General features: G+C 47.9%; 6 protein-coding genes across 7 annotated transcripts; 4 read left to right on the plus strand and 2 right to left on the minus strand.

The window, feature by feature from the left end:
• Positions 1-1,167: 1,167 nt before the first annotated feature.
• Positions 1,168-5,990, plus strand: BDBG_17300 (uncharacterized protein; the record flags this gene model as incomplete). Its single annotated transcript, XM_031725054.1, has 14 exons — positions 1,168-1,290; positions 1,406-2,208; positions 2,344-2,395; positions 2,476-2,687; positions 2,788-3,198; positions 3,756-3,803; positions 3,882-3,957; positions 4,030-4,040; positions 4,212-4,310; positions 4,463-4,536; positions 4,623-4,755; positions 4,849-4,948; positions 5,115-5,378; positions 5,490-5,990. 14 exons carry the CDS (start codon positions 1,168-1,170, stop codon positions 5,988-5,990), a joined length of 2,907 nt encoding a protein of 968 aa, XP_031579139.1.
• On the minus strand, positions 4,387-14,941 carry BDBG_05742 (uncharacterized protein). The gene has a single exon (XM_031722294.1). It carries the CDS (start codon positions 7,666-7,668, stop codon positions 6,640-6,642), a length of 1,029 nt encoding a protein of 342 aa, XP_031579140.1. The 5' UTR covers positions 7,669-14,941; the 3' UTR covers positions 4,387-6,639.
• On the plus strand, positions 8,321-11,126 carry BDBG_05743 (APSES transcription factor; the record flags this gene model as incomplete). The annotated part of the gene is made up of 3 exons (XM_031722295.1): positions 8,321-8,593; positions 8,702-10,373; positions 10,438-11,126. 3 exons carry the CDS (start codon positions 8,321-8,323, stop codon positions 11,124-11,126), a joined length of 2,634 nt encoding a protein of 877 aa, XP_031579141.1.
• On the plus strand, positions 11,868-12,817 carry BDBG_05744 (uncharacterized protein; the record flags this gene model as incomplete). The annotated part of the gene is made up of 3 exons (XM_002624190.1): positions 11,868-12,101; positions 12,239-12,561; positions 12,700-12,817. The coding sequence occupies 3 exons, from the start codon at positions 11,868-11,870 to the stop codon at positions 12,815-12,817; spliced, it is 675 nt and encodes a 224-aa protein (XP_002624236.1).
• On the plus strand, positions 14,399-16,734 carry BDBG_05746 (DUF1275 domain-containing protein). Its single transcript, XM_031722296.1, has 2 exons — positions 14,399-14,934; positions 15,048-16,734. Exons 1-2 carry the CDS (start codon positions 14,625-14,627, stop codon positions 15,665-15,667), a joined length of 930 nt encoding a protein of 309 aa, XP_031579142.1. The 5' UTR covers positions 14,399-14,624; the 3' UTR covers positions 15,668-16,734.
• BDBG_05747 lies at positions 14,999-17,313 on the minus strand. 2 transcript variants are annotated; one of them, XM_002624193.2, is made up of 5 exons: positions 17,294-17,313; positions 17,083-17,167; positions 16,742-16,952; positions 16,084-16,533; positions 14,999-16,006 (listed from the first exon to the last, which is right to left on the minus strand). In XM_002624193.2, the coding sequence occupies exons 1-5, from the start codon at positions 17,306-17,308 to the stop codon at positions 15,769-15,771; spliced, it is 999 nt and encodes a 332-aa protein (XP_002624239.2). In that variant the 5' UTR covers positions 17,309-17,313; the 3' UTR covers positions 14,999-15,768. The 2 variants fall into 2 exon arrangements, with proteins under 2 accessions (XP_002624239.2, XP_031579143.1); XM_031722297.1 differs by having other exon boundaries at positions 16,742-16,936; positions 17,288-17,311.
• Positions 17,314-17,588: the final 275 nt, after the last annotated feature.

The raw sequence follows: 17,588 nt of genomic DNA on the forward strand, positions 1-17,588 counted from the left end.
AGGAATTAACTAATAATTAACATCGCTATCCTACTTACGAGCATCCAACCATGCAAACCCGATAATACGACCAGATTATTTCCTCCAAGATATCCTGAATACTCTTTTTAAGAGAGAGAGATATATATATATATATATATGGGTAAAGTTACCGAACTGTGGCTGCAATTTTATGGACCACTTTAGTTTCAAAATATCATTGCAAAGGAAACTTGCTTTCAATTGCAGGTCCATGTACATGTACTTGTATGTACTATGGAAGTACGAACAGTTGTATCAGCTAGCAGCAGTAGTTACGTTCTATGTATAGAACAGCTACGCTACAGGATCTTGGGTTGGTGCTTATTGGGAGGCGCATAACTTCTCCTTGTCTGGCTTAGGGCTTCAATTGTGCTGGGAAGAATTATCAGCTTGCCATCTTTCCACGCTACATCTACTCCGCGTACCGGGATTCAAAAGAGAAAAGAAGCTTAAAAAACCCTAAAGTCCTGAAATCCCTACACAATATTTTTTCTTGACCTTGTTTCATGGGACAACAATGGGGAGCAGAGCTAGTGATGGTAGGATCTTGTATCCCAACTCCTCTGAATAAGTAGCATCGACTATCGCACTACGCTAGCTGCTGGCGGATCTATATACAGTAACTACTCCGTACTCCGCAAGTTACTTAGTCGAACAAGTCTGTCTCCAATAATAATATACAGAGTACGGAGTACACTCCCCCGAGCGAGAGACCAAAAATTGGCCCGAGCTGAGCGAGCTCAACCAACTCACTAGTTAACTGCTTAACGGTGACTGGCGCCCCTTGTCCCCTCCCATGCATGCCCGATTAATTGTTTCTGCACTATGCACTACGCTACGGACTAAGCGTAACTACGTACTACTGTACGCAGTACATGTACATCCCCATGGCCCTAATTCAGTTACGGCCGGGAGAGTGCGACGCGAGTGAGTGAAGAAGTCCTTTCGGGGATTTAATCTAGCTCATATAAAAAGCCAGACAACTCCAATCCCTGGGGATTTTTCGGGTTTTCTTCTCTCCTCGATTTCTCTCCTCGTCAAAAAGAGATCGGTTTATCTAACTATCTATCTAACATCTACATTATCAAGGCGGTACTAAGACGAAGACCCGGCGTTTCGCCCACGCCCTTTCTCAAACCTCCAACCATGGGTCTCTCTTTTCTGATATCGCACACCCCCACAACGATCGCCCTCATTGCTGTGGCTACGACGGCATGCTCCTATACCGTGTCACGGTTCCTCCATGCTCGGCGGGCATGTCGCGATCTGGTATGTCTGTTATGCCGCAATATATACCAAATACTAGCCCCCGCCAATCTTGCCATCAAGATGTCAATAATAATAATGTAATCGTCGAAGCCGCATTCCTAACCTAATATATTAGCCCCAACCCCCGCATAGCTTCTGGTTTGGCCACTTAATTGTAGCTGGCAAGATCTTTCGGAACTACCCTCCAGATGCCTATATTCACCATCTATTAATCACCATCTCGCGTGAATATGACTTGCCGGACCTCTACTACCTTGATCTCTGGCCAATGGCGAACCCCATGATAGCTGTATGTTCTCCAGAGCTGGCTGCCCAAATAACCACGGAGCAGGCATATCCCAAGGACCCTGCCGTGGGCCATTTCCTCACTCCCTTTTTGGGGAAGAGTTCGATATTATCTGTGAGCGGGCCGAAATGGAAAGCGCTGCATTCTACTTTCGTTCCTGCGTTTGCACCAGCCTATCTACGTTCCATGGCGGGCGGCATACTTGATGAAGTCCTAATCTACCATGATAATCTGTGCCAACTTGCAAAATCTGAGCAGCCCTTCTCAATGGCGTCCGTGGCTATCGAGCTGACATTCAATGTGATCGGACGCGCTGTGTTCAACAGCCCGTTTCACAATGAGGAAGGGAGAAGACTTATGAGGAATTTCAAGAGTGGTTTAGACTATGCATTCAACGGGGCGCTTAGTACTCGCAACTGGTTATTACATATGGTGCCGAAATGGGTACTGGTGTGGAAGGTCAATCGTTACATTGAGAAGAAGGTGATCAGCCGTTTTGCCGAGTTGAAGAGAGAGGAAATGTCGTCCGTCAAGAAATCAAGAACCATTCTGGATTTAGCACTTCGACAGAGACTGGATAGTCCAAAGGGCATCTCCGGTGATAGCGAGTTCATGGAGGTGGCTGTTTCGAAGTATGTACACCTCCTACTTTTCCAATTCCGACCTCTAACATCCCAACCCCCCAACCCCCCTTCTCGTTTCTAGCTTTTTGGTCTTTTCCCTGTTACATTAGCCAAAAAAACCCTCGCTAACATGTACGATTGAAGCATCAAAACTTTTTTGGCTGCTGGGCATGAGACTACAGCTCATACCCTTGGGGTAAGATTGAGGCAATTGAACAAAAGCTCTATATATCCTTGACAAATGTTACAAACGCTGACATCCTCGTGCCTGTATAGTATGTGTTTATGCTACTTTCAAAACGCCCAGAGGTAGTGAAGAAAGCTCGTGAGGAGCATGACACCGTGTTTAGCCCAGATTTCAACCGCACTGTTGAAATGGTTAGGGCAAATCCCGAGAAACTTTTCGATCTTCAATACACGAGTGCCATCATCAAAGAAACATTGAGATTATTCCCTGTTGCCAGCGTCGCCCGGGCTAAGGGTGAAGGGTGAGATGGAATTATTTTTTAATTTCTTTTGTGGATATGCAAAACTTTCTTGCAAACGTTCACCCAGCACCAGCTAACACGCGTACCTGATCAATTCTAGCATGACCTTCATGTATAAGGGCAAGCCGCTCAATTTGACGGACCAGTTACTAATGATCTGCAACCTTGTAATGCACTACAATGAGGAAATATTCCCCTCGCCCTGCGAATTCCAACCGGAACGTTTCATCACCCAGTCGATCCCCAAAGACGCTTGGCGGCCCTTCGAGCGCGGTGCGCGAAACTGCATCGGCCAGGACCTGGCCATGATGGAAATGCGGATGGTGCTTTTGATCGCCTTGCGTAGCTTCGAGTTCGAAGCGTTGGGGATCAACCCGCACGATAATCCAGCAGCTTCGTATACGACGCTGGACCAGGAATTTGGCGATCTTGTTTATCAGATGCAGTCGCTTACTGCGAGACCAATCGGTGGGCAGAATATGAAAGTGAGGTTTGCGAAGGGGCATGAGGCGTATTTTAACCGCGCTTGAATGGGTTAAGAGAACTACATAAACTATGTAGCTGGATGGTACTAGACTGTGATCGAAAAGATTTCATGGAGCGGCTTCGCGAAGATAAAAATAGTTTTTTAAAAATATTTCTGTAGACTTTGCGTGTGTATGTACGTTTCTACGTTTATCCAAGCTGGGTTGGCGCCAATTGCCTCTGATAAGTAGTTAACTAAGCTCACCAACGACACTTCAAAACACCTCCTTTGATGTTTGCATATGAGAGAGAGCATCGAACAACGAACAGCTTAATAGAAGATCAATACATATAAAAAATAACACGGTATCGTGTCATGGACACCGCACGGAATATTTATAAACACGATGTGGACTTCGCTGCCCTTGCACTTCAGTTCCCCAACTTTTCCAAACAGTGAGTAGCTTGACAGACCCGCAGCAAAACACCGATTAAAAAAAAAAAAAAAAAAAAAAAAAAAAAAAAAATTGAAACCCGAAATGAAAAAAAATAGCCATACTCATCCAATTGCTAACTTAGTCCATCATGATGGCCTATCCCCAGCCTAAAACAGAATAATCAACTCGACTTCACCGATCCGGACGCCGTCCAGTCAGTATAGCAGAGCATACCTGGGTTGGCCTAAATTTTATATTTATATACATTACTGATGAGTTTAAAAACACCCAGGGAACTGACGAAGAGCCTGCTGAAAAGAGACTTTGATTTGCATCTCGATTTACCCAGTGATCGGCTCTGTCCACCTGTGAGGATGGCCTGGCGAAACTGCCTTGCAATAGGATGATTTACTAATACTATCTATCTATCCGAAAAACAGGTTCCTAATCGGTGTGTTTTCTTTATTTTTATTTTTATTTTTATTTTTATTTATTTTTCACCCTGCGCGAGAAAGATATATTGCAAATTGCCTCTAATTACATGGATGCCGTTTCTCTAAGAGAAAACAAATGTGTGCTAACCATTTCTTTTTTATTCTACGTTGTTTTTCATCCCTGGAAGCTTCAACTACATTTTATGGCTGCAAGATCTTCTCGATTCCACCTCCGAGAAGTACTCTGATGGATATGACCAGGAGCGAGACGTTTTTGGGCTTGACATGTAAGACCTACTTTACCCCCTTTGGTATACATGCTGCATGTATCCCCTTGAGCGAAAACGGCCGGCCTGATGAGGGCAAGTCAGTTATATATATTTTTTTAAACTTTGTTCTTGCTGACGCTTGATGGACTTAAACTCGGATGAATGCATAGCGGGACCGGAGCTAGTTGCATATACCCTCAGCTTGGATGTGTTCTGAGACCGAAATGGAAATTCGCGGCGACAGGTACGATTTTTTTTTTCTGCCCCTTTCTGCCCGGGCCTATTATCGAGGTAGCGCACGACTAATCGGGGGCCTGTCGACAATCACAGATATCGATGAGAAAAACTTGAAATATGCGCGAGACAATGTGCAGAGGAACAAATTGGATTCTCGCATCCAGATCGTCGAAAGCTCTCCCTCCACTGCGCTGATTCCTTTGGGGGAGATCGGGCTTCCTGAATCGTAAGAGCCCTTTTGTATCCCTTCCATAAATTTTTCTTATAGCCATTGTTTTATCTACAGAAATTTTCATGCTCATTGTATGTATTGTTTTAGGAACGCTAGACTGGACTTCACCATGTGTAATCCACCATTTTACGAATCCCGCGATGAATTGATATCAGCTGCCAAGGCGAAGCAGAGGCCTCCTTTCTCTGTAGGTGGATATAGATCTTTTGCTTTTGTGTTAATGTATCTCATACAATGGATCCTCGTAGCTTCGACCATGTCAGCTTGAATTTGGGCACCTGGTACCAAAAATATTATATTATATTTACAAACACGAATGCATTCATTCACTAACGTTTACAAAAACTACCCAGGCCTGCACCGGTGCAGAAGTGGAAATGATCACAGCCGGTGGCGAAGTCGCGTTCGTCACTCGAATGATTAGGGAGAGCGTCAAGCTGCGCGAGCGTGTGCAGTGGTACACGTCCATGGTAGGGAAATTCAGCAGCGTCGCCACGCTGCTTAACATTCTGCATGAAGAGGGGAATAAGAATTGGGCCGTGGCGGAATTCGTTCAGGGGAGTAAGACGAGACGATGGGCGATTGGCTGGTCGTGGATGGATTATCGGCCTGGAGCTGTGAGGCTTTTTCCCCTGACCCATTCTAATATCTTTCTTTATATATGTTCACCCCCAAGGTAATTCCTCCTTCCACACGTTATTCTAATCCCGACATAAAATAAAACACAGAACGCCGCAAGACCCCAGGGCCAAAGCATCCCAAAACACCTCCTCCCCTTCCCACCTGAATTCACATTCCACTGCCCGCCATCCACGCCCTTCTCCACCACCATTGACGCTATCAACTCTAGCATCGTGGCACTGGACGTCTACTGGCACTGGAACAGCGGCACATCTACTGGTCTCGGTTTCGCTAGAGGTAACGCCTGGTCAAGGCATGCACGTCGTCAGATGAAGAAGCAAGCTATCGAAAAGGCGCAGACGACGATGGCCGGTACTACTGCTCCTGCTGAATATGGTGAGAAGGACAGTAAAGATAGTGGTGCCAAGTCGCCTGATTTTATCCCAGGAAAACAGGATAAGGGGGCTGAGTTTGGGTTTAAGGTGTCCGTAAGGGGGTATATGGAAGGGCAGGTTGATGTGACGGTACGGTGGGTGAAGGGGTTTGATCCCGTGATTTTTGAGAGCTTTTGTGGGTTTTTGAAGAGGAAGGTTGAGAGAGGTGCGTGAATAGTGGTTTTGGGAGTGGGTAGTTTCTGCCGTGTAGGGCGAGTGAGTGCAAGACATCGCATGTATTATTATAGCAGAATTATGAGATGTTTTAGATGGCTGCATAAACTAGCGGGGATGTTTCTTTCTTTTTTTCTCGTTCAACTTTACTATGCGTCGACAAGCACGGTCGTTATACTATTTCAACCAAATACCATCCGCACTTGGGCTTCTCATATTTGCCGGGATTAAGATCGAACTGGGAGTAGTCAGGGTGTGCTGGAGCGAGAAATACCTCGTTGTAAATAACACGGGAGGTCATAGGAAAGTTCCTGCTTGTAAACAAGAAAATAATGACTGCTCCTAAGCTACGATGATAGAATCGTACATTCAATTTCATCGCTGTAACATTTTCATTGCGAGGTTCGATTTTTTAAAGTCCTTTTGGCACCAGAAGTAATCCGGAACTTCACATGAACCATTGCATACGCTAATATTCACCAGCTGTGTGTGGACATCGGTGATATTTATATCCCTACGATGTCGTTACATTGTGCGATACAGTTAGGGAAATCCAGGCCCAACCAAACCAAGGAAGGCGCGAATTTTCCAATACAAGCTTGCTACTGGGGTATATGTCGTGTGACAAATTGACAACTTTGGTAATTTTTCACGATGCCGAGACCGTTGTCTCCCGTTTCCGTGTGCGTTTTGGCGTTAACAAGGCTCCGGTTGTGCTATCAACACCGGCAAACAACTGCGAGTTGATTGCCAACTCAGGGTCTAATGTTGGGAACATGGGAGGTTTCCTAGCCGGTATTCCCCAGCGAACTATCCAACTTTTCGTTTCTGGATCCTGCGTCATCCGTGGAGTTGCCAACAATACTCGTTCCCAGATGGGTGTGATGAGCTTCCGGGTAATTTTGTGTGGCCTTCCACGTGCATATGCCTCGAAGGTGCGGTCCTTCTGTGGGCCGAAGACCAAAAATTCTGCATCAAGCGCGCTCCTGGTATCATTCGTGTCTAGTCGTTTCCGCCTCTTTGGTAGGAACCACGGTTCCTTTCCCACTGCTAGACCATGTAAAGTGTTCCACTCCTGATCGGGGATCGGGGGTAGAAAGCTTTTGATAACAATATCATACCACTTCTCGGTAGCTTTCTGCACTTTCCTCTTGGACACATGTCCATTCCAAATACTCTTTTTAGGCTGTGGGATCTCGCGGATTGCCGGTGTTGCGTCGATGGAGCTCAGCTTGCGGTTCTCCATCTGCGATTTCAGTAACGCAGCCAGGGAGGGAATAGGTTCCCAACTAGGAGGACACGTTGGGGGTAGGATGAATCGAAACGGGATTTTATCTGCAGATGAATTGGGGACGAAGAAGGGTCGTGCTAGTACATGTCTTCGCCGTCCGATTCGGCCGTATGACAACATGAGCACGCGTTCGAGGGGTTTCATATATCCATCATTTGCTCGGGAGAGAATCGACAAGAGTTTTCTCGCCCGGCGTTCTAGGTAGAACTGCCCATTAGGGCCTCTATAAGAGTTTTGTATCATTCTTGGCTGGTAGCCTCGATAACTTTCCCGGACATGGCTGGACATATATTGACGAGCAATTGGGTCAGGAAGATAGGAAGATTCTCTTAAGAGTGCCCTATAGACATGCCGCCAGTGCGGTGTCTGAGGCGGCGACAGGGACATAGCTATAGTCGCATGCTTCACGATAATGTGCTAACTACATAAGAACATATAAACTGAGGCAGGGGGTTGCTCCTCGACAAATGGGCTGCTGACTAAGATCAGCTGCTGAGTCACCTGACGCGGCTCAACGCGAACATCCAAACCGAGCCCCCGCGTCTCAACAAATCCTGACTGCGTGGAATACTGACTGGATACATATTTCGCTGTGGTGATGGCGGTGTGGTGATCGCTGTGACTCTTAAAATTTGCGTTTGAGTGTTGTCAACCCTCTCCACTCTGTCGGTGTCTTGGGTTATTATCCTTCAATTTCTGCCTCCCTCTGCGGAGTGTAACGTGACCACGCGCCTTTCGGGCCCAACCTTCTTGCTTTTTCGCGCTTCTCCACTACAGCCACACCATTTATGAGATTATTACACACTGTCAGTACGTCAGTGGTCAACCCCGAGACCGTCATCATTCTATGGAGTATCTCAGAATGACTGTGGTTGTGGTTATTGACACTTTGTTTTAAGGAAGAATATAATAGAACCAGCCACCGGCTCATGACCCCCTTGATGGTGTGGACCAATACCAATTTACCGAAATTATACATCATTCATCCATTCATTTTGTCAATTTTATATTCCAAAAGTGCCCCAAATAAAGCGTCCTCATGTCGTTCTCGCGGAATACCCTTGGCCCTTCTGATGGCGCGTCGTCACAAAACCAAATGCCCTCCATCAACGCCGCCTCCCAATCCGTGGCGTCTACCCCAGCTGCGACGCCTCCGCCTAGACATTCACAACAGTCGAACATGTCGATGAGCTTTCCTAGCAATGCGGTATCGCGAAACTCTCTGCAAAGAGCAAGCTTCGGTGGATATGATGATAACAATGGGTATGGCCAGGTGATGCTCTATGAAGAATACAAACCGCAGATATATACAGTACGGAATCTCTCTCCTTTCCCTACCTTCGAATGTGAACCGTATCCTATACGGTGTATCCTCATTCAATGCGCATTGTAAACCACAGCTCATTCATGTGGCTTCTAGGCTGTTTATTCCAATGTATCAGTGTACGAGATGGAAGTAAATGGAGTAGCGGTTATGCGACGTCGTTCAGACTCGTGGCTGAATGCGACGCAAATTCTAAAAGTTGCGGGAGTGATGAAAGCAAGAAGAACCAAGACGCTTGAAAAAGAAGTGGCCGCTGGTGAACACGAGAAAGTACAGGGAGGCTATGGGAAATACCAAGGAACCTGGGTTAATTACGAGAGAGGTGTTGAACTGTGTCGCCATTATCATGTCTTCGAACTCCTGCGCCCTCTTCTTGAGTATGACATGGGCCAGGATGGTACCGGTCCCGCGGGTCGTGGAGCTGTAGAAACTCCAACCAAGGAGCAGGCCATGGCGGCCCAAAGAAAGAGGCTCTACCGGACAATGGACGGGCAAGGGATGAGTCAAACTCAGCAGGGCACGTATTTCCAAAACATCTCGCGCACAGCAGTTAGTGCTGTGAATGCGATAAACAAGGCTCGATTCGATTCGACCATGAGGAAAGGGTCAGGTGGCCGACGTTCAAGCATGAAGGTACCTTCCCAGATGGGCAGCCAGGAGTCGCAAATTCAGCCCGCAAGCCAGCAAAGCTTGCATAGCATTGCATCTGACAGCGGCTTTGGTAGCAACATGCAAAATAGTCAGCAGACAGCTCTTCTTGAACATACAGATGAAGCGGTAGAACCTCCCAGAAAACGCATGCGCTCGTCATCTGCTCAGGAAAAGTCGTTTCAGTCGACAAGTGCCATTCCTCCCCATACCTCGATGATTGAACCGACGCCAACTGAACCCAACGATTCGTTCTATCAAATGCATCCGGGGGACGCCGGCCCAGATGGGCCCATGCGAGGCCTTCACCATCTTCCTGCTGCGACGACCCCAGACAGATACCAGAAAATGAAACTTGTCATGACCTTATTCTTGGATAAACGTGCCAAGGATTTTTCTAACCACCCTGCTTTCCTTAATCTATCTGCCGAGGATTTAGAGATACCCTTGGACAAGTACTACAATAGTGCCCTACACTGGGCGGCTATGCTTGCTCGGATGCCTTTGGTGCATGCCCTCACAGCCAAAGGCGTTAGCATTTATCGTTTGAATGGTGCTGGGGAGACGGCTCTGCAGAAAGCGGTGGGAACTAGGAACAATCTCGATTATCGCAGTTTTTCCAAGCTACTCCACGTACTATATCCTACCATTGAGATAGTTGACTATCATGGGCGGACTGTGCTTCACCATATCGCCATGATGGCTGCGACTGGCGGCGGAGGGCATGTTGCTGCAAAACATTACCTAGAATCACTTCTCGAGTTTATTGTGCGCTACGGCGGACCTGCAGGATCCGTGCAAGCTTCTCTTAATACAACTGCCAATGGTTCTAATGGCCAACATCAAGTTGAGGTAATTGGACTTGGCAAGTTTATGTCTGAGATGGTAAATATCCAGGATGACCAGGGTGACACGGTGCTGAATTTAGCTGGTCGTGCGCGGACCGTGCTTGTTCCGCAATTGCTGGAAGTCGGTGCAAATCCCCACATACCAAACAACACAGGGCTCCGTCCTGCAGATTATGGAGTTGGGGTCGACATGGTCAATGGTGGGCTACAGAATGGAGAGTCAGAGTCGTTTTCTACTCGGCTTTCTAAGACGCGGCGAGAGTTACTTGACTGTTCGTACTAACCCCCTGCCTGTGTAAATGCTCTTTTGGTATCATTTTACTAACTGAGAAGCAGTAACTATTTCTCAAGTCACATCTCTCGTTGAACAATCGTTTGGTAGTATTGATAACGAACTTTCGTCAGGTTTAGGGAGGAAGCAAGAAGAATTCGAACAATGGCACAGAAAAATTCGTGAAAGTGCCAAAGCTAGGCAGATTGAACAGAAGCAATTAGATGACATGAAGCGAAGAGCCAGAGATCGCATCGAACTTGATAGGCAGATAAAGAATCTCGAGCGCGCATCAGAAGAACTAGCTGCACTCCTCAAGTCACTCCAGGGCGACCAGTTCAAGGCAGAAGTTATAAATATTGGCGATGCCGATGACGCTCTTGGGGTTGACATGTCACAATTTAGCACACTTTTCCCGGAAGACTTCGACATCTCAACGGCCGGTGGGTTTTCAGACCAGCAAGTTACGTTCCTCGAATCATTGCCGGGTATTGAAATCCTAACATCCCAGCTTGGATGCTACCGCGATCACAACGATGAAGTATGCAAAGAGCTGGAGAGTCTGAAATCGAAAAATGTAGTCTTGGGCGAGAATTATCGGCGGATGGTCATGGCTTGCACGGGGTGGACTGAAGAACAGGTGGACGAAGCGGCGGACGGCCTGACAGAGTGCATTAAGGATCTAAACGAGCACCCTCTGCCGGAGGACGTTGCGATCGAGATTCTCATGAAGGATCGCGGTCAGGACTGGTAACGACATATACGACCTGGAAACAATTTTTTATTTAGCCGGCATGTGTTTTGGAGTCTTCTTTCCTGTGTTTTCTTTCTCCTTTCCAGTTTATTTTGCTGCTGGTTTTAATTTTGCATATTCTGTACGGGTATATTGTTCCTCCTCCTTTTTTACATTCGGGGCATCGATTTGTGCGACTATTGTACGAATATCACGCAGGAGGGCTGTCCTTTAATCCTGGACTCCTTGTTTAATTAAATATCCCTCGCATGATGGGGAGGGTTTCTGCATAGTTGTGATTGCTGGATGTTTTATGTCGAATCTAGGGAACTCTCTTCGTGGGGTGATGACATCTTATCGCTCTATGTGGTAGTCAGGTAACCAACCACCCGGATGCAACAACAGCAGCCTTTCGCAAGGCCAGTGTCTTTTTTGTTACAAAATCCTTAGCTCCCCCACCACAATGATAGAAAGAAATATCATTATGACCAAGCTGTGGCGCAGGTCATCTGTCTGTCGCAGCCCCCTGCACGCGACGTTTCAGCCGCCGCCTAGCGCCGTCTCAGCCCTGACCCCCGCCCGCCCCACTCGGCTCCTGGCGCTCCAGAGCCGCAGTCCTCCACACCACAGACCATCGCGATATCATTCCGGAAAACCTTCGTTTTGCACTTGCTAGACGCATCTTTGACAACTTTGCTCTGCTGAAAATCACTCGTAGACGCCTGTTTTACCCCGCGATTCTAAGTTCTTGTCACCCACCCAATGTCGAACTATTACCCAGGCGGAGGCCCCCCTCCGGACCAGTACAACGCCCCTCCCCATGGCGGCCAGCCAGGATACTATGGACAACCACCACCACAACAAGCACAAGGAGACTATCCTCCTCAGGGTTATCCTCCCGCTGGCTATCCTCCCGCAGACCAGTACCCACAGGCACCGTATGGGCAGCAACCCCCGCCGCAGCAAGGATACTATCCACCCCCGCAACAGCACCAAGTAAGAAACTGCGTATCATTTTGTTCACTTTTATATATCTACCACTTGAAACCACTTAGAAGACAGAGAAAGACATGGAAAAAAATACCCCAGACAAAAACTACATGTCTCTAACATCAGTAAACCAATCTCTCTAGGCTCCCCAATATGGTTCCCCATCTCCCGCACCGCCCGGGCAGGGCTATGATTCCCGCGGCGGCCAAGCCTACGGCACATACCCCCCTCAGCCACCCGGCGGAGAGAGCACTTCTTACTACGGAAACCAACCTCCACCGGCATACAGCGGACCCGGCGGTCCTGGAGGACCCGCGGACGGTGAGAAGGGACTCGGCTCTACCCTATTAGGTGGTGCTGCTGGCGGATTCGTCGGTCATAAGATGCAGGGCGGCATGTTGGGGACGCTCGGTGGTGCTGTTGTGGGTGCGGTTGGCGCAAATGCTGCGTCGCATGCGGTTAAGAAGTAAGTTTTTATTCGTGTCCCCCTTTTCGTCCCTTCCCTTGTTTTTGTTGTCTTCAATCTGTGGGACTTTTAATACGATGCGTTTGATTTAATTTAATTTTAATTTTAATTTTAATTTTTTTTCTCACAATCGTATAGACATAAGAAGAAGGATAAACATGGGAAGAAAAAGAAGGATAAGAAGGATAAGAAGTATAAGAAGAAGAAGGGCGGGAGCTCGAGCTCTTCGAGTAGCAGCAGCAGTGATAGTGATTAGGCGGGCCTTGGCTGTCCGATATCATTGTCATTTTCGGTTTAATTTTCTTCCTTTCCCTGTTTTTTTGTGATTTTACTTTGTCTCTGGGACTGTCTGGGACTACGGAGGCTTTGATTTTTGTTACCTACATTTGCTACCCCGAGGAGCGGGGCATGTATATATGCGCCCAGGGGGGCTGCAAGTGTATGGATGTATATGTTTATGATCCAAATTTCCCCCCCCAACGACGGGCTAGCTATGTGATATCCAATATCCACTTTTGTATTCGTTTTGTTGTGCTTATGCCATACGTTGAAAAAGTTTGGCTGATACTCTTGGTCAACCCTTGATACCCATGAAAATTTCTGGGCGCGGGCAATTTTTGCGCTTGCTGAGATGCTGTTTTTCTGAATCACCTGCGGCTGCATGTTTGATCTATCAAACCGCTTCAATCCAACATGTGGGTTGATTTGACAGGTTCTGGGTTGTTTCCAAGAACATCCAGTGTCGGAACATCTAACCAGGCTTTGGAATGCATCGTGTCGCAATGTCGGGAGGAACCGGGTGCCCCATCCACCCCTTCCCACCCACCCTCCGATGATAAATAATGTCGGTTCATGCGCATCCATGTTTGTTATCCGCCGCTCAGGGCTGTGACCCTGTTATCGAGCACAGCCTCGTCTCGGGGTTGGCATTTGTCCACTATTCTACCTAAACTTCCTAAAGCCCATGTTTGTGCGAAAAGTGCTTATCCAATAAACTACTGAGACAGAAAGGATTGATTGCCCATTGTGGAGCTCGACTGGCTGAGGCGCTGCGGTTGTTGGTTTTGTGTGCTTTTTTTCTAGGTGGTCGCTGACCTCAGCTCACAGTCGGTACGATTTTCGCTGGCCCTATTGGCCACCGAGGAGTACGCCAAATATGGCTCGTCTTCAATTCTCCGTTTGGCTGCGGAACTTCTCCTCCCCAGCGTCGATTTTTGGTGAAAACTGGGAATCACAGCGGTGAAAAACGACGTCCGTGCGTTGCTGAACCACAGAGCTGCAAAACCAATGCCCATTGTCTTTCGTGTACGGAGTAAAAACAAGGTGCTTTATTTTGAGAGAAAAGTCTAGGCCTTGTCTCCTTCGGGCTACTAAGCATCCGGCTGCGGGACTCGGTTGTTGAGCTCCGTGGAGTTTCTTGGCAGCGGAGCCAAGTCCTGCCAAGCTCGGCCCGATCCAACAGAATGCGTGAAGTTCTTTGAACAATGGTCATGGTGGCCGGGCTGCTAATATTATATTATTGACCGCTTCATTAACCTTCTTCTCTTTGTCTTCTGGGCCACTGACAAATCTGAAGAGCCCACAACTATTCTCTCTTTCTCTTTTATTTTTTTTGTGTCTCCAACGACTTTCCCCATGGCAAGTTTTTGTTCCATATGACATTGCCCTATTATCGCCTAGCACTTGGCACATCATCCCTCCGGTGTAGATCGTCGTTTCAGAGATTGCAAAACACACTACGGAGTAGCCTAATCACTTTGTTGCGGGCCAATCTCACCTCCTTACCATGAACATGTGCGAAATCGCAGCTGATTTGTGCAAACGAACTTTTTTTTTTTTTTTTTTTTTTTTTTTTTTTTTTTTCTTCTCGTTCAACGGGAGTGGATATGTCATTTCTTCTCCGATTATCCCCCTGAACACAAAGCTCCCTTCATTTCCTCAGACGGGGAGATTTCAAAGTGTTTGTTGAGGGCTGTCCTCTCAACATAAGAACGGTCACTGCCCAGCTGCAGAACGAATCCCAACTGCGGTAACCACGTCAGTCCCCCCCAATTTCACACATCATGAACCCAAAAGAGCTGAGCGTGCAGATTTCCTTCGCCGTCCCCAAAGCACAGGAGGATCGTGACTTTTCCAAGCCTAGGAAAAGTGAAAATGACCTCCCCCATCTCTCACGCAACTCCTCTTTCACGATCGTTGACCCTGAGAGCTTCATTTCAAACCTTCCTTGGCATAGAAGGCTATCTGACCACCTCAAGGAGGAGGTCGATCCCGCGTGGAGTGACCTGCTTCTGTTAGCTTGCTCGTTCGCCAGCGGAGTGATTGATAGCCTAGCATTCAAAGCGTGGGGGAGCTTCGCCAGCATGCAGACAGGTGCGTGATTTATATGTATATATATATGTATATATATATATATATATATATAAATATAAATATATGCATATCTCCTCTCTGGCAAACCACCCTTGTTAAAACCTAAAATCCAGGCAACATCGTCTTCCTCGCCCTGAGCGTCTCAGGGGAAGAGGCCCCCCCCACCGTCCGCTGGCCCAAATGCCTCATCGCCATCGCGGCCTTCCTCCTCGGAATCCTCTTCTTCATCCACGGGTCCCGCCTCCTCAACCCCCTCCGCCGCTCCACCCTCATCACCTCCTTCACCATCCAAACCCTCGCCATGCTCCTCGCCTCAGCCCTCGTGCAGACAGGCCTCGTGCAACATCAACAAGCGGCGCACGGCCCGACCCCAGGCCCAGGCCCAGGCCCAGACCGCATAGCCTGGATGGAAATGATCCCCATCTCTCTCCTAGCATTCCAGGCCGGCGGGCAAATCATCACGTCCCGGCTTCTGAAAATGGACGAAATCCCCACCGTCGTGCTAACGACGGTTCTCTGTGATTTGCTGATTGATCCGCGGCTGCTTGCGAACCCTAACGCGGCCAGGAATCGGCGAATCGGTTCGTTTGGTGCATTGTTTGTGGGCGCGATGATCTCGGGTCTGCTATCTAAAAAGGCAGGGGTGGCGAGCTCGTTGTGGCTGGCTACGGCGGTTAAAGGGGCCGTTACGCTTTGTTGGGTGGTATGGAAGCCGAAAGAGAATGGTTGGTGACGATTGTATGATATGACACGGGATGTCGATTGAGATGCTTTCGCTCTGGCATATTATCTGACAACGGTTTTGCGTCCAACTGGTTTATTTCACTCTTATCTTTACGTCGTGTTTTCTCTTAACAACCCCTGTCTTGCTCTCACCCTTGTGCTAATCCTATTTAGGCTTAGTGCCAGGTAGGTGGTTTGGGTGGTTGCAACTTTCGAGATAGATAGTAGGGACAGCTTCAATTGCTCAATAGTTCTTTTTACCTCACCGTCGGTTTGAAAGATTGAAACAAAACGTGTAATGAGTTGAGATTGGTTGTTAGAGGCATAACCCCCCAGATATGATCTATATCTACAGAAAAGTTAAGGCGACGCACTCTGAAAATTGCGAGAAAAGAAAAAAAAAAAAAAAGAAAAAAAGACAGTTACTTCCGATACCAAATCCTCGTAGTCCTCGACTTCACAATGAGCTTCCTGCGCACCACCGATATAGCATACATAAGCGCCTCAGCCGTCGGAGGACAACCGGGGAGGTACACGTCCACGGGCAGCAGCCTATCCACGCCACGTACCACACTGTAGCTGTAGTGGTAATACCCGCCGCCGTTGGCGCAGCTGCCCATGCTAATCACCCACTTCGGGTCCGGCATCTGGTCGTAGACCAGCCGCAGCGCGGGGGCCATCTTGTTTGTCACCGTGCCCGCGACGATCAGCAGATCCGACTGGCGAGGCGAGGCGCGGAAGATGGTGCCGAGCCGGTCCTGGTCGTATCGCGGCATGGAGACGGCCATCATCTCGAGCCCGCAACATGCTAGTCCGAGTGAGATTGGCCAGAGGGACGCTTGGCGACCCCAGTTGGCTACTGCGTCGATGCTTCCGCTGTGGGGGGAAGAGAACGATGGGTTAGCATGGGATGGGGAATATGATTTTGATATGTTGCAGCAGATGCAAGGCTGGGAAATAAGGCGATAGAGACAGTAACTAATACAAAAGAACGTATTTTTTTATCTATCCGTCTAAAACGAATGAGGAGAGAGAGATAGCAGTAAAAGAAAAAAAAAAAAAAAAAAAAAAAAAAAATCTGTACAGGAAATGTCCCATCGTGCCCGTCTTTTCATCCTGGCTGGGTAACAGCGACGTGCTTCGCTCCATCCTAGCCACGCCCAGTGTGCTTCCCGTTGTCGCTCGAGAGGGGGTCGATGAGGATGAAGCCGTCGCATTGCATCTAATAATAATAAACAATGGCCCGTAGATCGCAGTGGGCGGCTGATCCCACCTTCTTCTACCATCCCGCAAGGCTGGGAAGGAGAGCAGGTTTGTTAGTGACAAGAACTCTTTTACTCTTCGGCCTCCATTCTTCTCCCCCCAAACCCCCCGTGAGTGGTTTTAGGGAGGGATGGAATGATAGTAAGAGGAAGCTGAGCTGACCTTTCGTTCTGGACAGCGCCAGTTTCGCAATATCAGCTCTCAAGCGGCCGTATAGGACTGCCGCCGACATGGGGGGTAGTAGTAACTAATCAATAAATAATCAAAGGGGGGAGGAGTTTGTTGGTTCAATCGCTTTCTTTGTCTGCAAAACAGGAAATAATATATAACTAATGTCAATATCAACAACACACATACACACACACACACATACACACTCATCTCTCATCTCTCATCTCTCATCTCTCTCTCTCTCTCTCTCTCTTTTTCTCTCTTCTGGGAGACGACGACGGGACGGAGACTCGGCCAGTCGGTTTGCCGCGATCACGTCGTCATGCCTCGGCTGGACTGGGCGTTTATTAGTAGTTGGGAGGAGGAGGAGGAGGAGGAGGAGGAGGAGATGTTATCTTTATCCCGTGCAATTGTTGTTCTTCTTCAAAACCATGAGAGCATAACTTTGATAAACTTGCTAATGTCATTCATTTCTTGATATCCAGTCCTGATTTTTA

This window comes from Blastomyces gilchristii, assembly GCF_000003855.2.
Source record: "Blastomyces gilchristii SLH14081 genomic scaffold supercont1.11, whole genome shotgun sequence".
Taxonomy (NCBI): domain Eukaryota; kingdom Fungi; phylum Ascomycota; class Eurotiomycetes; order Onygenales; family Ajellomycetaceae; genus Blastomyces; species Blastomyces gilchristii.